This window comes from Sander vitreus, chromosome 12, assembly GCF_031162955.1.
Source record: "Sander vitreus isolate 19-12246 chromosome 12, sanVit1, whole genome shotgun sequence".
NCBI lineage: Eukaryota > Metazoa > Chordata > Actinopteri > Perciformes > Percidae > Sander > Sander vitreus.
In genome coordinates this window covers 1,717,778-1,744,302 of record NC_135866.1, presented here as the reverse complement: position 1 = coordinate 1,744,302, position 26,525 = coordinate 1,717,778, and the positions used below count along the sequence as shown (strand labels likewise).

The following is a 26,525-nucleotide window of genomic DNA, read 5'->3' as shown; positions in this document are numbered from 1 at the left end:
CCATTTACCCTTCGCATTACCAGACCCTCTTCTACAGCGCTGCAAAGGAAGGTCTGGCTAGTCCACACAGCATTCCGGGATGGGAGAAAAACATGCTCTGATTTATTGGCATTTCTTTAAACTAGGGCTGTCAATCGATTAAAAAATGTAATCTAATTAATTACATACTCTGTGATTAATTAATCGCATACATAATTAACGGTGCCTGGATACTTTTTAAGAAAGTAAAAAAAAGAAAAGAAAAAAAAGGGTACTAAACAACAGTTTGTGACATTAAAGAATGGCTTGTTTATTGCTAAGGCCATATGGTCAAAATTAAATAATTTAATAATAATGTATAACAATAACAAGAACTTATTTCACTAGTAAATTGCTGTTGAACCATCAGATGGGAAAAGGACATTTACAATAACTTCAAATGCACCACGAGGCTGTAGTTTACCAGTTTCATTTGAATGCACCGTCTGTGTTGTTTCTCCGACGGCAGCTGCAGATTGTTACATCCCGGTGTTGAATCCTCTACAGTAAAACACAGTCACACTTTACACCGTTTAGCGTTAGCTGTCAGCATTTAACCCTGTTTAATCCAGCTACTAGCTAGTGGTAGGCTAACGTTAGCTGCTGTTGAGTATAGTGTTAACTAGCTAGCGGTAGGCTAACGTTAGCTGCTGTTGAGTATAGTGTTAACTTGCTAGCGGTAGGCTAACGTTAGCTGCTGTAGAGTATAGTGTTAACTAGCTAGCGGTAGGCTAACGTTAACTGCTGTTGAGTATAGTGTTAACTAGCTAGCGTTAGGCTAACGTTAGCTGCTGTAGAGTATAGTGTTAACTAGCTAGCGGTAGGCTAACGTTAGCTGCTGTTGAGTATAGTGTTAACTAGCGTCACGTGCAGCGGTGTTTGTGTTTCAGAGCATCAGAGAAAAGAGCAGACATATCAGTGGCACCAGATTTCGGTAGCCAGGGTTGGCAGGAAGAAGATTTTCTCGTCTCCCTCCTTCATTTTACAGTCCAATGGTGGCTAGAACGGCTCCGGGTCAAACGTCAATATGGAATGGATTAATCTGCCTTATTTTTTTTAACGCGTTATTTGTTCTCAGATTAATTAATCGAAATGAACGCGTTATTTTGACATCCCTACTTTAAACCAATCACAATCATCTTGGGCGGTGCTAAGGACGGACAGAGCCACGGTGCCTCTGCTAAATAGTCTCAAGAAGGAACTTGTTTTGGTGGAACATGTGTACGTTCAAAAGTAGTTTTAGTTGTGCAACAGAAAACTCCGATTGGACAGAGAGTGTAGCTAGCTGTCTGGATTTACCCTGCAGAGATCTGAGGAGCAGTTAACCATAGTCCTCACAAATCCACCGGAGTTTAGAAAAGCGGAGTTTGTGCTAACGGAGCAATCCCGGAAGTGGACCATCGTGGATATACACTACCCTTCCATGTACTGTAACTGTCCTTAGGGTAAAAACAGCATGGTACACTCTATAGTATGCAACATGTTACATAAAGATAAGTGCAAAAAAAGACCTAAGAGATAAAGGCTGCAGGTATACCTGTTTGTTGCACACAGAGGCACTGTGCATGTTCCATATTCCATCAGTATTTAAATACCAATGTAAAGAGGACTGAGACAACCGAAACAGCATCCTGTGTTCTTGTACGTTCACGCCTGTGAGTGCCAGATGACCTCACTAATGCAAACCCCAGTGTGTGTGTGTGTGTGTGTGTGTTTCCTCAGTACGAAGTTAAAGGAAATGCTCTGAAGGTTGAATCTGACCAAGGCATGGTGACACCATTTTCAGAATGTACAACTCCGTGAATTTCTCTCTCTCTCTCACACACTCACACACACACACCATGAAGTCAATAAAAAGAACAGACTGCCGTGAAGGATAAAAGCACAGGATGAGGCAAAGGGATTTCTTGGCTTCCACCTCTTTTCCCTCCGTTCACATATCTCAGTGTCTTCCAACACATACAGCCGGTTGGCTTAAGGAGCATTAATGGTATTTGGTTAGGACGTCACCTTTGCCCTTCGGAACAAAAACAGTAGCAGGGAGCTGCTCAACCGATCCCCTGTGAGGGACAATGGGAATGAGGTCAGACTTAATAACAGGAAACACAATGGTGTTCCAACAGATCAGTTACACAGGGAGACACAGTTGCTGCAGCGAAGCTAAATGTTGTTTTTCAGTTACGTTTGTACATCAGCGTCTGCATGATTCTCCCAAAGGAATGAAAGATGTTTCCCCTCGTATGTTATCTCATTTGTATTTGTCAACTTCTCTGTCAGTCTCAGAAGAAGACATCAGCAAGCAGACCTGACAGATTTGACATTTGACAGCAGAAAGCGTCCCTTCTGCCTAATCCAAGACTTATTTGATGCTGGCTGTTGAGGAAAGAAAAGGTTGCACAGGCAGAGGTTGCAAACGGGATGGAACAGCCGTTCGTTTTATTCTAAATTTGATATGTACAGGAAAAGTGTCTGTATACATTTCTTAATATATCATGGAAAAGTTTTCTGGAAAACAAAACAAAATTGCACATCAGCTTCCATTGCTTTTTATACTTTAAAACATATCATGGTACAGCATGGTTGAAGGCAACGTCAAACGGGATACAAATACACTGATAACCGCTCGTCAAGTGTTGACTCTTGTAAATAAATTTAAAAAAAAAAAGCTTCAGGAAGGAGTACCCAAAAAATGACACATTTTAATATGACATTAAAAATGTTTAAAAACACACTGTAGTGTCATTGAAACAAATCACATAGTGTCCCTCTTTGTGTAAAACATTGTGATATAATAACAGGCACTTATCGATTTCAGACCCCAAAGTCTACAACGTTTAGAACACAGGTCAAATACATCCTTCTTATCGTGCTACTCTGCATTTCGAGACACGTAGTGTTCACAGCAGGAAGTGCCGGCCGCTACAACCAAACACTTTTTACTGAAAACCATTCAGAGTGGAGATATATTTTACCCTCACCTGCACAGTTTGTATCTTATTTGATAACTGTTTTCATCAGCCCCATTCTAGCGTGGATTTAAAAACACATTGGTAAGGGGCCAAACTTTAGTGCGTTTGTGTCATATACAAAAGTACATACATAATGCAGAAGGGAAATTTTTAGCTTAATACAATGTAGTATTGTGAACATTCCTCAGGTTAAAATACAGGGTTATACACTGGAATAATGCCATTTAAAAGTCCTTTCTTCTTCATCTTCTTACTTCAGCGTTCATCATTTATTAGCCCTACTAAGCCTGTATCTTTCCCAGCGAGGGTCTTCATTAACCAACAGGAGATAATGTATGTCATGCAGCTTCCCTCTGCATATTGGGTGTGTAGGAGTGAAGGGCAATTACGCAGCGCCTGTTTGTTTTCCCCAGCTCGATGATGGCCATCTTTTATTATTTTGTATTTCCCTTTTGTTTGAAGTTCGACCTCAGCTCGGTCTCGTTTGTTCACTTGTAGGCGGAGACAGTCATGTCATAAACATCAGTGATGTCAAAGAGGGGAAGGTTCAGACTGAGAGAAGCCGTTGCCACCTACTGCAACAATTATAGTGGTGGGCTGTGATTTTTATGCATGTGTCATCAATGCCCAAGGTATTCTTTCCGACCTATGACTACAACAAGCCACTGAGTAAGCACCATTCATGTTTAAACCTTAAAGGTGCTGTAGGTAGGATTGCGATCCTGATCCAGGACTTAGCCCAAAAAATTTGAACATCGACAACTTCTCAGTCCCTCCTCCCTGTCCGCTAAAGCCCAAAACGGTCTCCTAAGCCCCTCCCTCCACAAGGGAGAATGAATGCATGTGCATGAGCAGTGATTGACACGCAGTTAGACCCCCCCCCCCCCCGATTTTTGCAAATCGCACTACAGGCTGTAGGTGGTGCCAGATTTTTTTTTAAATGACCTGCTTCATGTAGTTCTACTCGAACATAGGGTCAGTTTCAGCAGATATGACAGTCTCACCTACTGTACCTTTAAGGGTCGGTTTACAGAAATTACAAGAACATAGATAGTTTGGGTTTAATTTGTCCAGGATTTGAGATTTCTGTCTCCACTCTAATACAGTGGAGGTAAATTCAATTTCATGTGTGGTCCTCACAGCATTCAAAAAAGTCTCCTCTGTTGTAGTATCAACTACATCCCTAAAGACACACAGCTATAAGACAGGAGTCGATGGTCGTCTTTTGAATAAACGGTGTGAACCTACTGTGCTGTTACTGATGTAACAAGTCCGCTAACTGGCAGTTAGCAAGCTAGCTAACTCGAAGAGCTATTGTGATCATGATTGTGACTGACTACTGCAGCATTGTTCTGGCCCTGCGAATATGTCAGTAATGTTTTTGCACCGCCTACTTTGTGTGGTCTTGCAGATGAACGTTGCAGTGCCACTTTCTATTGTGACCAGGCCCAGGGGCGTCGGACTGGGGGGGGATTGAGTATACACGGTCCTCATGTGAGGAGGGCCCACAAATAAATAAATATACTGTAGCTATGGATATGGGGAGGAGCCCACAGAGAATGCCTATGGGGTCTAGAACGTTGTGCTACACCCCTGACCAGGCTCTACTCTGGATAATTCACAGACCACACTTTGAAATGTTTTCATACAATCTATTTTTTTGTGTGGAAATAAGAAACATTTCTGTAAATTTTGGAGAAGAGTGTCAGCCAAATGCTTAAAAAGGTAAAAAGACAAAAACCAATTAAAAGCAATTTACTCCTGAGGACAATTTTGCCTTTTGTTAAACAGGAGAAAAGCACAAGCTAATCTCACACTGGCAGGCTTATTGTCTATCCACCCATCTTTATTCTGCCTCTTTTTTGTTGTTGCTTTCATTCCTCTCTTTATGTCAGAAGCCGGGCCCTCTGTCGGTTCCTCTGGTGGCAGCGTTCTTTGGCATTGGCAGGCAGCAGGTGGCTTGTGATGAAAAATTCAGTGCAGAGCCTGACTCGGGAGACGGGGACGAGGGTGGTGGCGGGTAGCAGGGGGAAGAGTAAGGGGGGAGGGGCGGGGGAGATGAGATGAGAGGAAGGTGGGAGATGAGCGAGGAGCGGAGCGGAGAGGAGGATAAAGGTGGGGGGCGTTGAGGTAGAAGAAAAAAAGGTAATGAACAGAGAGGTGTCGAGAAGGAGAGGAGCCAAACCTCCAGACAGGCAGGCGGGCCAGCGAGTCAAGACCAGAGCGGTGCAGGGGAGCCAGGCAGAGGATCAGAGCTGTCTACCCTCTCTGCCTGGGTCACCTCCATGGAGAGAACACACGATATGAATCATTTATGAGGGGGGCTTTTTTATTAATAACACACACACACAGTGTGCCCTGCTTCTTTCATACACTTTGCCTTGTTTTTTTCTTCTCCCCGGGGAGTACTCTAGTGAAAGAGCTTGATCGCTGAGGAGAAACACTGAAAGTAGAGAAAACAAAATGCAGAGAAACACCGGCAGTGCCGGTATGGGGTTGAATGTTAACTTTAGCGACGTGAAGAAAGGGTGATTTGTGACCGATGGGACCAGTCATCCACGGACACTGTGTGACGCCACGACACATGTACTTGATTGTGAAACATGCAACCTTGTTACATGCCCACACACAAACCCACACAGAAACTTACGCCTCCCCATGGGCTCTAAAGAAGGCCCACTGACTTGCCTGTCTGCCCATTTGATTGTCAGCACATGCCGGTGCCAGATCTCGATGAATCAGAGTCCTGGACGACTGTGAACAAGCATCGTGTTGGTGAGTGCAGAGAAGGCACTGAGCGTCTCATATCTGTAGGAGGGTGACTGACTGACTGACTGGTATAGGTCATCGGCACAGCGAGGGATTGAAAACAAAGACCCACATACTGAGTACACTTCACATCTGGTTACCTCTAGGATCATCGCTAAGCTATAAGTCCTCTAGGTTGTCCCTTTGTCACGATTTGTAGCGTCCACCTTTTTGTTTCTTCAAGGCAATCCCCCTTTCGAAGCACAAGTTCTCTGTTCAGCTCTTCATCCATCAGTCCAACAATACTCCTCAAGAATAAAAAAGTCTTCCTTTCTCTGACCCAATTCTATTAAGCCTTGCTAACTGCGAGGGCGAAGGTGGCACGTCATGGCGGTACGGACCCTTGGGGGAGGCTGGGTCCTTCAGGTGCGCTCTAGGGTACGCCTCATAACTGCTGTGACCGATGCTCTCCTGCATTAGCTTCCCTTTGGCTTCCTGCTCTCGCCGCCTCTGCTCCTGCCTCAGGAGCTCCTGGGCCTCCAGAAGGACTCTGGCGTTGACCCCGCTGCTGCCCGGGTAGCCGTTCCTGGAGCCCTGGTAGCTGGAGTACCTGGGGTTGTCCTTTGCTGTCTGGAAGCCTTCGCCGGGCGGGGATGCTTTATCCCACGCGTCCTGGGAGATGGAGCTGGGGTTCTTTCTGGGTTGCCTGGTGTGGAAAGAGGAAACAGGAAAGAAAAACGTGAGATGTGGTTTGACTTTTGGTTTCATATGATTCTTTGAACATGAACCTAAATTACACATCAATGATTTGTTTAACCCTAAAAACACTTTAATACTAAGGAAAAAGCCCACATTTTACAATTGTGAGGCTTTTTTATATGAATGATTTGCAGAGCTGTATTGTAACGAAGTAGAACTACTTCACTACTGTATTTAAGTACTAAAGGGCTGTATCTGTACTCTACTGGAGTATTATTATTTTCTCCTACTTCCACTTTTACTTAAGTACATATTTTTGATGAGTTTAATACTTTCACTCCGATAAATTTTTTATGTGCTGCATCGTTACTCGTTACTGTTGTGAAATCCTCACACTACGGAGACTGTGTAGGCTACAGTGTGTGTAGTTACGACTACGTTAGTTACGTACGCTAATTACGTAAATACGTAATTAGCGTACGTAGCTAACGTAGATCACGTCGTGCTTCTTTTCATTACGGCGGTCGCCCGTTCAGAGGTCAGAGACGATGTAAGTTTGTACTCTTTCTATTTAGCTATTGTTGCAGCAGATGAAGCTATTCCTGAGTTGTTTGAGTCTGCAGTGAGTACTGAATGTTAACCGTTGTACCCTGTGATGTGAAGCTGTTAGTTTATCTGTATTTTGCTAGCTTGCTAACTTTCCTGTTCATCACATGTTACTAGCTAGTGTGTGATACGTTTTTTGGGGCTTTAATCGTTACTGTGCTGGAGAGGATGTTCATTGTACATGCACAGTGTGATAATTGTACATTTTATTTCAGTATTTGTTATTTTTAATATAATAATATATATTTAATATTTGTTAATTCCTTTGGCTACAGTCAGTTGTGAGTGTCCTTTAGGCTAAACATTTTACATAATATAAACAATATGATACTCAAACTTTTGACTGCTTTCTTTAATAACTACATAACACAATACTTGTACTTTTACTTTCAGTACTTGAGTAGTACATTTTAAAATAAACGACTTGCAATACTTAAGTACACAAGTACCATGTTGAATACTTTAGTACTTCCACTTAAGTGTGGTGCTTAAAGAGCACTTCAACTTCTACTCAAGTCACTTTTTTGATAGAGCACTTGTACTTTGGGTCTCTAGTACTTTATACATGTCTGATGATTTGTGACATTGAGGAACTGGGATTTCTGATATAAAAGGCATACATCAGATAATGCAGGTTAAAACAATCACACAAATGTGCCAACAAATGCTTTCTCAAACACAAACACTTTATTTCTCCATGACAGACAACTCAAACCCCCACATATTTTGACCTGGTCTGGTGGGACATACAGTCTTGTATAACGCACTTGAAAGCAATACTTGAGTAAACGTACAAGTATCTTACCAGAAAATGACTTTGGTAGAAGTTAAAGTCACCTTTTAGAATATAACTTTAGTAAAAGCCTGAAAGGTCCAATGTGTGTGAGTTTGAGAGAAATTTGGATTTTGAATACGTGTGGTCCTCCATGTTTCCTTCTTCAGGAAGCTACGATGCCCGTTAGCAGCATTAGCAGCAGCTGGGAGTTTATCATGTGACAGCGAAAACGCAAAAGGCGGAGCAGTATGTCCTGTATGTCCCTTACACACACACACACACACACACACACACACACACACACACAAAGGCGGAGCAGTATGTCCTGTATGTCTTTTTCCGGCTAATGTATTTCTAGATGGAGCATGAATATGGAGCGTCTATCCCAGTTCATGCTAATGCAAATGTAAAATGTCAAGCCAAAAGGAATACTTGGAATTGATGGTGGAGGTAAATATTCATGAAAAAGGACAAGTTTGTGAACGGGCAACACAGATTTAGATAATGAACAACTACACACATTACACACTGGACCTTTAAAGTATCTAAAAGTTACTGTACTTAAGTATCAAAAGTAACTTCCTGATATTAAATGTACTTAATTATTAGAAGTAAAAAATAACTTTGATTATGAACTTTATTGTGGCATATTTTGAGAGCTGACATCAGCTAAGAGAAAAACAGAATTGAAATTTTTTATGTGAGGAAAAATCTTTCACTCCAATACAAATACGCTTCTTACAAATACCGCCACAGGTGTTTAACGTTATCTTCATCACCTTCATTCACCAAACCTGCTTATTTTCTAGTCTAACAAATATTTTCTAATTTTATTTTGTAACGAAGATTCTTATGAGACATGTATCGGAGTAAAAGTATACATTTTATTTAGGAAATGTAGTTGAGTATCAGTAAAAATTTTCAGAAACATAAAGAACGACGTAAAGTACAGATACGTGAAAAGTCTACTTAAGTAAGGTAACAAAGTATTTGTACTTTGTTTCATTACAACACTGGGGACTTATCCCCAGCAACAAAAATGTTTGTTCAAAAGAAACCCATTACCTCTTGGGAGAGGGACCAGTGTTTGTATTTCTGCTGAAAAATGATTATCCTGTCAGTTGCATGATAGCCAAGACATCACATTCAATGAAAATGAGGCACCATTACAGCCTCACAAACCGCCTCTGGGCAAGTACCAGGGATATGTAACCATGTCAAAGTCTCCTTCCAGCCCATTAGGCCCATTTCGTGACTGACAGAAATAGCAGACCTTCCTCAGGTAAACGGAAAACAAAATGAGGCGACCATCTTGGCCACAATGGATTTAATATTAGACGCCTGACACGTGTCTTAAAGCGCGGTAAGTGGTCAGGCTGGGGCTGAAGGGTTGTCATGAGGGGCCGCCCTGCCCTTTACAAGCACGGCTGGGGAGAATCCAGATGTGTGACATCACCTCTCATTTCTGCATGGCTAGCCTCTTTGTGGCAGTCCTGCCTTTTGTGTGTGTATGTGTGAGAGCCTATACGATATGCATGAGTGTCCAAGCCCTACAGCTCCACCCATTTATCTCGAGGGCAAGGCAAAACGAGAGCAGAGAGAGAAAGAAGAAGAAGAAGACACACAAAAACATCAATGGGCTCGGAGCCATGCATAATTAGCAGGTTTATCAGCCAGCTGCGAAGAAATCATATTATTCCTGTGTTTGGATTTGAGTATAAAGGGGAGGGAAAAAGTCCTTAATGAGAATAGAAAAGACCTTTGTTTTTATTCAACAGAGATTGAATGATATTGGGAATGGATGCGTTTCTCGATCGGTGAGATAGGAGAATATAGCCCAGGTTTATTCTTGCACACGGTTGAGTGATTCCAATTTTCAGAGACAGGCGTCCCCGGCATCTGATTTTATTTCATATGTTGACAAAGAGGCCAAAGCTGGTCTGCCTCCCTGCTGAGAAATGCAAACCAGATCACTCCCTCTGTCTGATGCCATGCCGGGGGGGGGGGGGGGAGGGAAGCATGTACATGTGTGGTAAATACAGAGAGATGTATTCAGCGTTCTGCATTCTGTGCATGAACACTGTGAAGCATGACGGATGATAGAACAGAAAGGGGGAAAGGTGACAGAATGAGATTGAGAGAAAAACTGAGACTTTGTGAGAGGTTGTAGTGCAGGGCAAATAGACACGTGGTTGTGGCACACATGCATGCAATGTGAGACCAAATGCCACTGCAGCTGTTGTAGCTGGCCTGGTGATGAATATGAGGGCCCTTCATCTGCCGTCACTGTTTCAAATGGCAGCGGTTTATTTTTACTCACAGATCCTTGTTTAGGAAAGGGTCTTGCTCAGAAAGGAACTGACCTTTACCTAAAACGAAAGCTGTTTTTAAGGACTGCTACAGCCATTAATCATGTCTCCATTCACAATCCACTCATGCTCTCGCCCTCCCATTAACAGCACAGGGCCATATGAATCCCATCAAGGTCATGATCTCCTAAACGCCATATTTACTCGGTCTCAGCCTGATTTTGCACGATGGTATGCTCTAAGTCAAACAATAGTTAGTGTGCTCAAGATACCATAGCAGGGTTTATCCAAACAGAACAGTTTCTTAATGGAATTAGTGAAAAAAAGTGAAGGGACGTTGCCACAGGATGTTGCTTCTGACTGCTGGAGCGAGACGGTAGTTCATTAATCTTTCAGCAAAGCTGCCTGCAATATTTATCAAGGAAGGGATTTATGTCAATAACAGTGGATCAGAGTACGATAGTGAAGTAATAGAAGATAATGCATTTCATGTTGTATATGTATGGTGAGTGCATGTTGATGGTGTGCTTGGATTGACCTTGCAATAACTTTGATTAACATTTCCTATTCGAGTTTGAACTGACTAGAGACTAAACAACTGTCGTGTGAAGGCTGCTGCGTCTGGACTTGCAGCGCGCCTGTGCATGCGTTAGTAGTAGTAGTGTTTTAATATGGTAATGTGTTTAGGGAAAATACATACAGTACGACCGAGTGAATGGGACTTTGATAATAGGGCATGATGTTGTTAAACCCCCTATTACTTCAATTCATTAAAGATTTGTTCCGTTCTCGGATTCACCGTTCAGGCATGCAACAAAGGCAACGTTTTCTGCAGGGGTTGATATACAAATGGTCAATTTAAGGGTGAGGTATTGCTTTAAGGCCAAATTTAAGCAATACCATAACCTTTTCCACTAGGTCCTTTTCTGTACCCGCTACCCCTCACTACACACACACACACTTCCTGGAACAACAGGCAGTCTTATCATGCAGATCAAAGAGAATTACATTAAGGGAGAGGAAAGCAATCATGTCAGATCTGTGTGAAAGGGTAACATGATCTGTCCATTCTGAGGCTGAGAGTGTGTGTGTGTGTGTGTGTGTAAGTTTGTGGTCTGAAACTGACCCGCTGTGACCTCGTTTTCTTACTCAATCTGCTATCATTACTGTAACAAGGCTATTACCGTGAATCTGACATAATCAGACAGGCGCGCGCACACACACACACACACACACACACACACACACTCTGTCCATCAGTCTTACCGTGGCAGAGAGCTGTACTGTCGCTGTGCCTGGGCGAACGAGTCTCTCTCCTCCTGTCTTTGCCGCTGCATCTGAACCTCGACCGACACCGAGTGGCGACCCGGCTGGCTGTACCCGCCCTGACCGTTGCTGCTGGTGTTTGACTGAAAACAGCAAGATGGCAACTCGGTTAACTCTGATCTTCCCATTGTGATCATCATCTTCCATCTATCTATCCATCTATTATTTCACACACTCAGTTGAAATGTGCACTGGGTGGACAAATATAATGTAAGGTGTTTACAGGACTCAATATTCTTTTATTGATCCCAGTGCAGGACTTTTGTTTATTGCAAATGTGTCACAAGTAACAAGGGAATATATTGTTCTTGGGTCAATTTAGGGATAAAATACATGTCACATTTAAGTGGTTAATAATTATTTAGTGTACTTTTCAACTGATTTTGGCCTTTATAGTACTGATATTAGTACAGTGTCTCGACGTAACAAAACAAAGTCCTTTCTTAAAGGGTTGGAAGGATAATCCAAAGGCCGCACTGTGAACCCTTTTCACTGGAACTACTTTCTACGTGAGAAGTAGTCTCAGAAACACAGACTAACAGTCAGGTCTGTGGATTATCCAGAGTAACGTGGACAATGATTCTGAAAAGTCGCTGTCACTATTGAATAATAGCTAAAAATATCGCCAAAGGGAAATGGAAAATATAGTTTCTTGGTCATTAGGTAAACTGACTAGAGATGTTTCGATATCGATACCCGTATCAGAAAAGCCTCTGACACTACCTAAAATCCTGGTATCGGCAAGTACTCAAGTGTATGCACCGATCTGATACCAGGTAATTTAGCCCAGAAGAAAATCTCCTTTAAAGTAGTTTATGTTCTTTTTCAGTTATGACTGTCAAACTGGATAATAAAAGAAAGTTCTGTGGCGCTCATTGTTTGCGTTGGTACATATTTACGTTTGTACATCACCCCCATACGTGTTTCATAGTACACAGGTTATAGCCTACATCATATTTTTTTTAGCATGTTAGGCCTTTATTTGTATAGGACAGCCGAAGATATGAAGGGGGAGAGAGAGGGGGAACGACATGCAGCAAAGAGCCGCAGGGCGGAGTCAAACTCGCGGCTGCTGCGTCAAGGAGTTAACCTCTAAATATGGGCGTACACTCTACCAGGTGAGTTACTCAGGCACCCAATATATATGTATTTTTTACTCACTGGTATCGGATCAGTACTCGGTATCAGCAAGGAAAAAATGGTATTTGACATCTCTAAAACGGACCCCTTCAAACTGCAACCGTGGCTTATTGTGGCTGTGTCTGAAGCTATGGTACAAGCTGCTTGTTCTCTGCTAGAGCTGATACGGCTCTGGGACCGCTGGGTGTTTTACACTCCCAGAGTTCAAGAAAAACGGAGGACTTTTCCGTGTCCAGTTAAACATTCATGATGTTAAACTGCCTTCGTTGCTAATGCAGGATAGATGTAGGAATGGGAGATGTTAAGAGGAGCTGACACTCCAAACTGGTGAAATCTGTGGTTTTAATGGGAATTTAGCAGATCTGTCTATTTTATGTAATTGGTCTTCCACATTTCAAACATTCCCTATGCTGCACTTCATAATTAACAGTAATAACAATCAAAACCATAACACATTCACAGAAACATACCATGAGTCATGTTCCATCAAACAAACCTTACGTAACATATATAAGTGATAAAGCACATGATGTATAAAGATTAAACAGTAAATAAAACTATTTATGGCAGAAACGTATATCCACTCCAGTTATGGTGATTTTTATGTGCTTGAAAAAAAGGATCTTGTGTTTGAAAAATCTACAAATATGTAAATTCTTCTATCAAAAAAAAATTCTACTTCAGAAAAACTGATGTTTACAGACTAAATATGTTGAGCCCAAAGTAATAATACATTTAAATGTCTCTTTTGTGACAGGTGTAATCCTGGAAGGAATTCATTCAGCAAATAATATATTGTATGAATAAAAAAGGAATTATCTCCGCTTGAACAAATGAAAATCTTAAATTACCATACAGTTTAGTGAGGACTGGAACACAGGACAGACAAAAAACACAGCAAAAATGCCCAAAACATACTCTGAATAAATTGATAAAGAAGACAGATCTGATTTAAAGATAAACAAAAGAACACACGATCAAATTCAAAGCATGAAAATCACCACAGCTGGAGTCAGAGTTTCCACGCAGTAGCCCAGTAAAACTAGCAGCAGACTCTGACATGGGATACCTCACTAAATCTCCCACTGCCCTCCCGTCCCCCTCCCTCCACCCCAAGTCCAAACCACAGATACTTACCAGCAGTTAGTGAGGCAGACACACCCTGAGCTCATCTCTTCCCAGGTCAAAATGAAGGTGAGACACAGACACACAGAGTGGGGAGGGGGGAGTGAGGGAGGGGCCATGCTGGAGACTCATAGCAGTGGGAGTGATGAGACGAGGTAGATGTTAGTGGGAGTTAATGAAGGAGACAACACTCGGCCTGTTGACATTGGGACAGTCCTCCCCACACACGGCTGTAGAAAAACTCTGCTCTGTGCATGTGTGCATTTAGAAACACAGTCCTGATGTGTGATATCTGAGTTCGTAATGATTTCATGGTAGCAAATATACACAAAGAAATATATCATTTATAATTCGGTATAATTATTTAACAAATGTATACACCTGTATACACCCAAACTCCCAGCCCCAGCTCATTAAAATATACAAATGCATCTTATTCACAAGTGTGTGTGTGTGGGTTTAGTAACCTTGAAACAAACTAGTTTGTACAAGTATTTCTACTTGTTCTCAATAGCCACACTTGAAGGTGGGCCATCACATCGTTGCCCTGATTGCATCTCATTCTCCCTGGTCTCTCTCCAAGAGCTCTATGTCCAAGGTCATTGTAGTCTCACATAATTCATGGTTCAAATGGGGATGATGATACACTTGAATACACTATTTCCTTAAAGGCACTCATGGTGTTGCACTCCGTTTGACACATGGAAAGAGGCGGACGTTACTGCGAGCTTGGGAGAGTTTTAAATCCTGCCTACGGTCTAACCTCTGTAAAAATGGCCAACTGCTGAGGAAAGCAGAAAGTTACAAAAAATGTTGGATGCCACCCTCCAATTCAGAAGTTGGGAAGGTGTGGGACGAGGGGCCTCTCTGACGCCGTTCGACAATTTGATAAGCACTTAGTTTGAAGCATATTCACCCCTTAACCCTAAAGTCATCCACTGTAACTACTGTACATGCCTAACCCAAGCCCTTACCCTAAACTTAACCTACGCTACAGCCTAAGCTAACCGTAACCCAAACAGCCCTTTAAAAAAGTGTGGATCGAACAAAATGTCTTCACTGTCAAGGTCTAAAATTGGTCCTCACAAAGATACACACACACACACACACACACACACACACACTAATATCTCTCTCAGTAGCAGAGCACCACCTCAAGGTCCAGCCCACACTTGTACCACACCACCTTCCGCTCCTCCGATGTTCATTAGCGGTGTGGGTGCAATAATTGTGTGTGGATCTAATTACTTTTATGGCTGTGCAACATATTGAGAGCCTGTGGGAGCACTGTGGACATCAGTTTGGGGGAAGGCCATAAAACGATTAAGAGTGCTAAAGAGACACTCCCCTTTAAACCAAATGAAGCCGAGGCAATCATCTCTGGGATTGATTGGCACTGCCTCGCTGCTCGGCTGACAATAAGGGCAGGCTGGCAGAAAGGGAGGGGGGAGCTCCCACATCTACCGTATTCCATGTCTGAATTGAAAATTGCCCGTGGGTAAATTACACTCCCTAATATTTTTCACGAGAAAAAAAAAAAATAATTCCCTTTAGCAGTTTATGAGTGTTGAATATTCCTAGGAATTTTGGTTCATCTACCAGAATAATGCGACTGTGGAGGAGGGGGAGGGGAGAAATACCCTAAAGAAATCCAGACAATAGCAGCATTAAAATGTTACAGTAAAATACAAGAGGCAATATTATGCCCTCTCTAAACCTCCAGCATCAAGTGAATGAACTCCTCTATTCCCATATTGGTATAAATGAGTGCAATAAAGCTGGTGTGGTGCTGCTGGGAGAGCGGGCATCAGTCATCTTGATGGAATTAGACCGTGCTACCCACAATCCTTTCCTGCTCCCAAAACTATGGCGAAAAAAAGGAGAAGAGGGCTCCCATAGCAAAAAAAGAGATATACGGATGAAAGTCATGTGGCTTAATAGGGACGGCTAAGAAAACTGATTGTGTTGAAAATGAATAATTGGGCCAATCAAGCACAGAGGGTGGAGTAGGACGGATTCAACTATACTTGACTGGAGCTGTGAAATAAAGAGGTGAGCTTGAGGTTGAGTGTCCGAGCCCGGCTGGAAGGTCCACGACAACATCATTAGTGCTTCCATATGGTTGTTCAGAGATATCTGCCCAATTGGTATGACATGACACTAAAGGTCGTGACACACCAACCAGACGGCCAAACGTCGGCAGAAAAGGCAGTTGGACTGATCAGTCTCCCCGAGTTGGTCAAAAAAGTTCCTCGGAACACACCAAAGCGACGAGACGTAATACGTCTCCATAACAGCAGGCGCCGCTCATCTGTATTGTCACCCAAAAATGAAAACCGGCAACTGATTGGATGAACGCGTCATGTGGGTCTGGTTTCTCTGGAAATTCAAAGCCAGACTGTCATGGCGGCTCGTTCAGAATACGATCTCATATTGGACTAAAATAGTTCACTGTAACGTGTTTCTGAAAACATTTTAAGAGAGAAATAGGCCGTGCAGCTGCTGAATCTGTCTTCATTTCAGATCAACAAAGGTCAGTTTAAAAGATTTTCATCCCGCTCCTCATTTCCAGGTTAGCACTCTACCGATTCAACAAGTCAAATCGGCCAAAATGAAGGCCAACGGCCCCTCAGACCGATGACGGCACGGAACACACCGAACAGACTCGAGTCACCGACCTCGCCAGACTGTCCAACGGCCGATTATCGGCTTGGTGTGTCTCGGGCTTAACAGCGTCCTGCATTCCATTGCCACTGTATGAGTGAACTCTGAATGGGTTAAGGTTGCAACTCATAATTGTTTAAGTAGAAGTAATGAGATTCCATTTAAAACAGGGAAAAGCAGCAAATATTCTGGAACCAGGATGGTTTTGGCAAAAAGACTTAAATGATAATTAAAATAATTGTTGATCGGACTAAACAATTATTTGACTAAATCTTTCAGCACCTCCATGAATGTTATCCTCTGTGAAATTACTTAGGATCTATTGATCTATGGGACATTTTCTCGTATAATATGACCATTTATTCTGCCATATATCAGCAGCATATGAATAGAAACAATATTTCATAAGCAGAGATGTCCTGGCTTAGACTGGAAGTGGGGCAGTTGTAGGTGAATTATGAAAAAGGACACTGGCTCCTTGAGGTTTGCAGCACATCACTGAAATGAAGCAACACAATGTTATATATGCATGAGGGAGGTAATTGAATTTCAAAGACACATTCTCCTGTTTTCCATATGGCCCACCAGTATGGTCAGGGCATGAGTCTAATAACATGCAATTACCATAGCAAGTCTGAGTGTGAGCAACACTGTGACAAGTAAAAGGGCTTTATAAAGACTATTCCAGGGTTCCTCACACTGAAACCATGGTGGAACCACAGAGGGCTTCTGGTAGATCCTCCAGTTAAAGCAGCAGAAAACGTGGTTCGAAATGCAAAGTATTAATCTATAGCATTACATATTTAGGAATAAATACATAAGCATACATGGAAACTCAACACTCTTTGGTACCGTAGCATCGAGTATCAAAAATGATCAAGTACCAAATGCTTGGTCAGATTTACAGACTTGTTTCCTTATTCTCTGGGTAGACAGCTTTTGATTTAAATTGTCATTTTGACAATTTTGGAGAGGCTTTGATTAAGTTCTTTAATGGCTTCCTTTCCTTAGACCAGGGTTTCTGTCTTGCAGATTGGGGCCGCTCCACGTGTTCTGGAAGATTTTAATGTACCGGACAAATGGTAAAAAGTCAGGATCTTGGCTGGTAGGTGGCTATTTCTTCCAACAAGGTCCTGCCCACTTCAAACCAGTGTGAAAAGTGCAATCAAAAACCCCATTGTGGTTCTTACTTCTAGCTAGCAAATAATAATAGTGATTTTACTGTATGTAGAACACCACTGCATGCAGTAAGAAAACGGGTTTCCACAAAATCATGTGAACATATGAATTTGTTAAAGAACCCTAAAATGTTCAGAAGCTCTCTTTGGAAGCCAGTGGAAACCTTAACTTTTAGAGTGTGGATCACCTAATACTGACTAGGGCTGCACAATTAATCGCAATGTTATCAAAATCGCAATATGGACTAGTGCAATACCCAAATCGCAGGTGCGCGGTCACGGAAGGCTTGTATCATGTGGATGCGCCGACAGTTTTGTTGTTACTTAAAATTCCTCATGGGGGAGAAAGAAACTACACACTATCGCTTTAAGTATTGTGGTGCTGCAGAGACGTCCCGGCCTACAAATCCTATCCTACAGACTAAAGAAAAAAATCTTGGTTTGGTACAAATCCTCACAAAAATCATACTCATCATTTCAATTTTAATATTTTTCAATGAAAATTAGAATAATGATACAAAGATGATCATTCCCTCCAATATCATGAATCACATCGCAATCGCTATATCAGTCAAAATAATCGCAATTAGATATTTTCCTCATATTGTGCAGCCCTAATACTGAGTGTTCATGGGAAAAGAAGACTAGTGACAATAGTGAATGCCCCGCAGTTGATGTACACAAACATAATGCTGCAGTATTGTTGAGCGCCTTAATTGAGAGCATGCTCAGTTGTTTAGAGACAAAGGGAGATGTGACCTGCGCCTGTCTTTCCCACACTGTCCTGCTTTGGCCGTACAATGCCAGCTGGAATGTGCGCCAGTGTTTGGAGCCCATTAAAAACGCATCACTCTGGTTAACCGCCGAATGCAAAAACACAACTATACATTTTTATTGGATATATCAGCTGGGAAAAGAAAGGCCAGGGCATAGATAATGTGATTCGTGAGCTTTCACTTTACCATTTCAATTATAAATCATGGGACCAAATTCTCCTATTGCACACCAAAGCTACAGTAGCACACCAGCAGTTAAAAGAGTTAATACATAAATATACAAAAACACAAATGTGTGTGCAAAAAAACCTTGTATAGAGAAACAACCAAAAAGGACCATTCATATGATTACGTCATTTACAACACACCTAGAGTCTAGTGTCACATTCGTGCCACTTAACATCAAAGCATATATCCGTTATAACAATATGTATTGTGACATAATGTGTTTGTATTAGAATACGTTGTGATAGAATGTGTGTGAACTCAACAGAAATGTGTGTCCCAAACCACATGATGAAATGTGGTGAAAACTACTCCTTTAATGTGTAAAACCAATAGTATGATACACGCTACACAGAGATGCTACCAATTACAAAAATATGGTAAAATCTTATCTTCAAGGTTTAAAATTCGCTACAGGTGACTGTTCATGGGATCATAATTTGTTATTCAAAACGATGTAAAAACCAAGTACACTTGAAGGACTAAAATAAATACTAAAAATATGACAAGCGATTTCATCACCTCATAAAACTGTGAAGGCATTCAGGTTTTGCTCGCTTATTATTACCCCTTGTTGCTTCAGAATGCACTAATTATCCCTCTTCTTAGCCAGAGAAGCTTTGCATTAATGAAATGCTGGTTAAATGTACACAACCCTACCTTGAAACTGTAAAAAGGCACAGTTAAGACAAAGGGGTTTACACATGAGACCCCCCCCCCCGTACACAGAAACAATGTGAAGACAAACCCAAGTCCATGACGTGGCGGGCGGTGTGGATGACTGACAGACAGAAACAGGGACGATGGATGAGTGGAGTAGGTATGTGACAGGTGGTGGGTTAGTGATGGTTGCGTCAGGAGGTGTGCAAACTCCTGCATGCAGGTGGCTGAACATTTAAGCGTGAGGGGGGTGTTAGCACTGGAACAATTTGCCAAGGAAGGCCCAATGGAGGTTAATGGTAATCCTAGTGGGCTGATATCAGTCTTGTTCATGGCTGGCAGTAGTGGGGTTAGTGACGGTTAGCACCATACTCCGGTTAGCCACAGATACTGTTTGGTGCCAACACTGTTAGCATTCTCCTCAGGCTAGCATTGGAAGTTACATGTGCAGAGTCTTGGTCTGGTAGAAGTCGTTCCGTGACATAAACGGTCTTACAGTTTAGCCATCTTCTCTGGCCGGCAGCGGGATCGGAGTTACAGGCTCCCGTCATTTCAGACACTCACCCAGGGCTGTTCAAAGCTGTAGGTCCTCCTGCGGTCATCGGGGTCATCCGGGACGGTCTGGGCCTGCTGGAACTCCTGCCTCAGCCTCTGTATCCGGTCGTGGTTGCTAGGGGCTAGCCGGTTACTGGGGAGAGAGAGGAGAGAAAAAGAGGGGGGACAGATTGATGAGCATGAGCGCTCCATTGTGAATAATTGACCTGGTTCCATCAGCGCAGGGCGGAAATGGCCCGAAGGATGAACTTCTTTAAAGTCCAACGTGCTTTGTCCATGAATTGATCAAATGCACCGCTGTTGACACTGTAAAGGCAAGCCAGATACGTTCAAGGCAGATAAAAACGTGATAGGTAAGGGAAGAGCTGAGAGTGGGCTTACAGCAGAGCCAATAGCAATATGAATCAAACTAATGTGCCTCTGATGTATTATTCACCACAATGAACAAAGACTAGTGGTGAACGGTGAGCGGTGCCACAACCCCCCCCCCACCAAACCCTCCAGGCCACATATCATTCTACAACTGCACTGCTATTGTCTGTTGCAGCCCTGCTGTGCTTACATCAAACAATGCTGCCTTCAGTGGAACTCTCTCGCGGTACACCCACTCCAGCTGGTCACTCACAACTATCTGTTTTTATTTGTTGTATTAGTGAAGGCAGTGTGACAACAGTGACAAACAACAAGGTGCCCCCCTGGTTAAATGTAAGACTTTTTAAGACCATTTTAATACTATTTAGAACGAAATTTAATACCAACTTCATGAACATACTGGCCATAGTATGTAGGATATAATGGAATATCAGAAAGGGTTTTAGGCTATGAAAATAATTCTTTACCAAGTACTTGAACATAATGCTTTGTGATGATATAATGAAGGAGTTATTATTATTATTATTATTATATTAGACCTTTGTGAAGCAACAGTTATGATGATGTGGCAAGAGGCAGAGAGAATGGAGTGTGTATGTATACAATATGTTGTGTATAAATGTATAAATGTTGGTGTTCAATGTTTGTGATCAAATATAAGGAAGGTAGATATGTATGTGTTTGAAGATCTTGAGCAGGTTGCAGATGTGGTGGAGACAATAATAGGGAAGAAGAGAGAAAAAAACAACAAACTAATAAATGAAGTTATAAAAGTAGGAGTGGAAAAAATAGTAGTGAGTGATCAGCTAACACAACGATCTGTTCAACAGCTGCAACTAGAGTAGAGTCTAAAATGTTCAGTGATTAAATAACTATCAAACTAAACCAGACATACGTAAAAAACACGCATTGATAGTTGGGTTTTCTTTTTTGTATCTCAAAACAATTTCAGGTATTCCATTGGTAAAAAAACTCAAAATACATGTGAAACTTGGGTGTTCCTGAAGAATATAAATCTCTTGTCATCGCAGTAACTGTTTTATTTTCAACTGTACTAGTCTCGCGTTGCCAGACCTTCCTCCACAGCGCTGCGGAGGAGGGTCTGGCTAGTCCACACAGCTTTCCGGGATGGGAGAAAAACATGCTCTGGTTTATTGGCATTTCTTTAAACCAATCACAATTGTCTTGGGCGGTGCTAAGCTCCGGACGGAGCCACGGTGCCTCAGCTAAATAGTCTCAAGAAGGAACTTGTTTTGGTGGAACATGTGGACGTAAAAAGTAGTTTTAGTCGTGCAACAGAAAACTCCGATTGGACAGATAGTCTAGCTAGCTGTCTGGATTTACCCTGCAGAGATCTGAGGAGCAGTTAACCATAGTCCTCACAAATCCACCGGAGGTTAGAACGCCAACACAAAGACAGAGGAAGGGGACGGACATCCGGCCAAAAAGAGGGACATTGGGCGGAATCATGGATATAGACTACGACTGTACAGGCAAGTATACTATTTTTTATTTTTTTATCTCTTCCTGAAGTTTTTTGTCTTAATTTTGAGAATGTGGAGCCATTTTAGACTTCGTGTTGACTCAAACTTAACTGAACCTGGGCATGGAACTGACTTGGATTACAGATAGAAGGTCTTCACCACACTTTATAGATATAACCGTTTCATTGTTGACAACAATCCAGCTTAGTATGTGTTTTTTTTTTTTTTTTTAAGGGATGTTCAAGAGTTAATCTCTAACAGAGAAGTTTCAGCTAGTCCCTGAGCTCATATATGGAGAGAAATATAGGGCCTACGTATAAAGGTGAAGACAGGTTAGTGTTACATATATACAGTCTCCTACAGAGGAAAGTGATTAAGACATTTTCCCTTGAACACAGTGATTGTGAATAGAGGATGTTGACTCTGAGCTCAAATTTTCAACTTTCTAACTCCACCAGGAAATTCCTGGAGACTTTCTTATCTCTAAAACTCAAAAGGTCAAACCTGCAAACTGCAACTCTTTCCAGACCCAAAGCCCCCCCTTAGTTTGATTGCCAACCTTTTTCTGCCTACAGTAGGAAAACTGTAAGGTCAGCGTAAAAATTCTGAATTGAATTAGTTGAAGAATACGATTAAAATGCAGACACAAAACACAGATTAAAAAAAAACAGGATGTGCATGTGCAAAACAAAAATAATCTGGAAAAGAATAAACAAATCCCATCCATATTAGCTTGGTTATGAAATGAACAGCACAGTTTAAAGACTAGAATATCAGTTTATCTTTATGATGTCAAAGTATGACTCCATCTAGGCATAACATTACCACAATAACTGCCTTAATTCATTTCATCCATCACAAAATAGTGGGATTTATAATGCTATAACCTAAAACACAGCAGCACCATCAAGCCAACCATTCACTCCAGATGCACACAATGGACCAGCCACAGCCAGTCAGCCTTGTAAACAACCAGGAACCTGTCATATGTGATCCTGCTAATGTCCATGATATGTAACACAGCCGCTTGGCCTCTTCAGAACACAGCTGACCTGATAGGAGGTACATGTGTGACCCTCTGGCTATGGGTCAAGGCTTCAATGCCAGCTTCAACAGAAAAAAGGCTCATTTCTGATAGTGAAACAGATGTTTGTACCATTCGAAGAAAAAACCTGAATTTGTTAAGTTTGCTATGGATCAACTAAGTCCACAGTACAAACAGGGTTTCTGCAGGTTTTACCAAGTCAAATTTAAGACCTTTTAACGAAATGCAGAGTCACAAAAGTACTTGCAAAGTGAATAAATGTGTTCAAATTGATTAAAAGCGACACAGAGTAATAATCTGTACATATACAGCGAATTATATTTGGACTATCGTAAGAAAGAACTTCAACACCACAAAATAAAAATAAAACATTTCAACAGCGAATATAAGACTTTTTAAGGCCTACAATTTAGATTTTGAAATTCTAGACTTTAAGACAGAAACAGAAACCCTGATAAAGAAGCACAGTGATTCATTCTGAATTTAAGTCCGATGTCTGTAAGATGAAGATCCCTCTCCTGAGATAGTCGCTCAACCCTGCAATCAAAAGTGTATCATCGTTAAAGCCACCTATAGACCCATCCTATATACCGAGAATCCTGCCCAAGAGACTGAAGAGAAGAGAAACTCACATAAAGGATCAAAGATCTCTAATCTTCCAGTCTGACAAAACACTGTAAATCAATCAAAAAAACACTGTGTTACAACTGTACTGCCATATAACCCCCAAGGCGGGGAAGAACAGCGGGCTGAGATTTAGTCCGAGATGAGCTTCATCCTCTGGACAGGCTCACTCAATATCTGGCACTGCTGTATATGAGGCTGAAAGGTCACTGTGCGGCTTTGTTGAGTGTAGTGTCTCTGAGACTCAATAACAGGACTGTGGCTTGCTGACTGGGCTGCTGGCAAAGCTGTTTACGCTGAGATGAACCCCTGCCTTTCATGGTTGGGCGTGCACCCTGAAAAGCTGTCTGTCTTGGTCTTAAGCCCTGGAATTAACTTTGGGAAGATGTAATATGTGCATTGTGGGAAGACTTTGACTTGAGAACCACACTGCTACACTATGTGCTAATGAAGCATGATGAAACAGAGGGGTTACAAAAAAAGGAAGCTTTGGGAATGAGATTGAGGCAATCAAAGGAAGATTTTCACAATTTGGGTCTTATTTTTGAACCCTGGCTATGTGATGTGATGTATACTTGGAAGGACAGTTTGGGGAATAATGTGACCAATTTTGGTCTTTGTTTTCTCTTCTAAATTTGGCTAAATCTGAAGGGTTGTTTAAAATGTGTGATCATTTGGCCACAGAATTCAGGGCTGTGATCAGGAAGTATCCTTTAAACCTGGAAAGGAGGGTGCTTTTGTAGTGTACATTGTGGCCAGACTTTGATCTCAGAACCCCAAACCACAATATGTTCTAAAGAAGCATTGGTAAAAACACAGATTTAAAAGAAACAAAGCTTTGAGAGCAAGATTGAAGCAATTAAAGACAGCCAGGAAATTCTTGCTTCATTTGGCATACAATAGGAAGTGGTCCAAATTGGACCCAACTCCAAACTAATAGGATTTATCAGATCTGTGCCGTCACTTCAAAATCCCCTGTGACATTGACGCTGGTTCTACGGATCCCAATCAAAGCCTGCCTCTGTGGGGCAATGTACAGTAAGTGATAGAAGCAGCTGATGGACAGAGTCTTAATCCTGTGGATTATAAATGAATGGCCTCATTCACACAGGGTGTTCTTCCCAGGCGCATATAAGCATCCTTCAGACCTACCACCAACTGCACATGGCCATAACTTTAAGAACTTTCAACTCATTTAGACGACTGGTGACTTTTCGTGGATTAACGTGCCCTTGGAACTAATGCAAAGCTGAGGGTGTCTGCACAGTTTTGGGCAGTAAAAAAGAAAAAGCTGGAGTCGACCCCACTGTCAACCAGCTGGCCCACAAAGTCCATCTGAGCATGTACAGCACGGTGAGTTGATGATGCCTACACAGTAGAGAGATTCAAGTGGATCTTGTGTCTGTTTGGTGACGAGGGCCCTCGAGGTGAGTGGTTACAAGCGGGGTGACCCAGAGGATAGAAGAGCAGCATTGTTGGTTCACACTTCAAAGTCTCAGATGGAAGCCTCAATCAGCACTGTGCGAAGGAACATATATAGATAGATATTTGTTGAAATTTGTTTTCACAGTCTGTTTCATGCACATGGCAATATGCACGGACAAATACATTGTATATAGACACATAGAAACAAACACATTCACAACAACTCCACCATATCTATACAAGGTCAGCGAGATGGTTTGTTCAGCAGTGCTATGGCAGAAGTGACAAAAGTTCTGCCAAAGCGAGTCCTTCTGCACCTCAGAGTCCTGTATGCGCGGCCAGATGGCAGCAGTGCAAAGTGTGGATATAGACGGTGATTGGTATCATTGGCAATAGTGAGGGCAAGGCGTGTGATGGCTCCTTCGTTCAGGTCTGAGATGTTGGGTGTAGGGGAGCTGACAATTTTGGAGGCGACCTGTGTGATCTTGGCGAGCTTGTTTTTGTTAGAAATGCTGAGCATGCTGGAGAAACAGAAATAGCAGGACTATTAACAAACCCGGCCAAGACACGTCAGGGTTTCTTCAATCTTATCAAAGTCTATTCCATCATTAAATTAAAGGACATCATCTGCCCTAATGCAAATTAACAGTTGCTGATTTATATAAAATCACACCTTGCTCTTAATAATACACGGATTGTATTCAGAGATATCCTATCTATTTCATTTGCCAATAACCCTTATTTCATAATAATAAACTTTTTAATCAAAATCCACCGTCTTAATTAAACATTTAATTAAGCATGGGTAGTCATGGGATTCACATCTCGTATGTGACTGTCGTACTGACTAGCTCGCCAGGCTGTTAAATAAACATTTACTGATGCAGTGATACGTATAGTAAGAATACAGCGCATGTCATGAATACGTGTCACCCTTGAACGCAGCAGCTGTGGCGGTTAGTTTCTATAATCTTATCAGATGGGGGGGAACTAGGCCCTACATCCTCTGACAAAGAGAGAATAGCTGCTGGAGCCTTTCTCTGCTGTGAGAAATGAACTGAGATGCTGAAGATGATAATCCAGGTCTATTGATCGAAGGCCCACTGACCGTTAGGAGGGAGACCGATGCCTTTGCTAACTGGTGCTAATGGCTAATGCTCCATCTGTGAGCTGCTGTAAGGCAGAGTCCCTAACATACAAGTTACAACATGTGATGAATTAACAGCTATACTTATTAATACAATGTCTGGCATCATCTCTGATTACTTCTTCTGGTTGGATGATTATGAAAGACTTAAGAGTTGTGTAGTATAAAGGAGTCAAGGAGAAAGGAGACAAGTGTATCGTCTAAAATGATAAGTTATAAGTTATGTGTTGTTTCAATACTGCAACTGCATAACTGGTGTTTAATAAGACGATGTGGGCCAGGCACTTGCATGTGCATGACACAAAATACTAATACTAAACACAAACAAAAACACTAGAAGCCTGGTTTAAATTTAATATCCAGATCTCTGTCACTGCGATGGTCCTGCATAATTAAGCAGGGTTGGTAAATGTTGAATATCTATAAAAATTTGAAAGTAGCATCTCCTCAGGGCTCCGTTTAAATGCTCCCCCTGCCCTCGGGGCTCTGCCCACAAACACAGACGTGCACAAGCACCGCTGCCTCAGAGCAGTCGAAGAAAGGATGCAATTTAACTTCATGTCTGGTTCACCGGTAAGCAAACATAGGACATTATCATACCGAAAGTTTCAAACTAACAGGACTACTGTTAGCCAGGTGGCGACGAGGCACATTG

General features: G+C 42.0%; 1 protein-coding gene across 7 annotated transcripts in view; it reads right to left on the bottom strand.

Moving 5' to 3' along the window:
• Window positions 1-2,421: 2,421 nt before the first annotated feature.
• Window positions 2,422-26,525, bottom strand: part of pard3ab (par-3 family cell polarity regulator alpha, b) — a 315,562-nt gene continuing 291,458 nt past the window's right edge. For all 7 annotated transcript variants that reach the window (XM_078265135.1, XM_078265139.1, XM_078265136.1 and 4 more), the window contains 3 exons: window positions 19,783-19,906; window positions 11,391-11,533; window positions 2,422-6,441 (listed from right to left, as the gene is read on the bottom strand). In XM_078265135.1, the coding sequence (XP_078121261.1) occupies window positions 6,045-6,441; window positions 11,391-11,533; window positions 19,783-19,906 (664 nt within the window). In that variant the 3' untranslated portion in view covers window positions 2,422-6,044. The remainder of the gene's footprint in view (window positions 6,442-11,390; window positions 11,534-19,782; window positions 19,907-26,525) is intronic.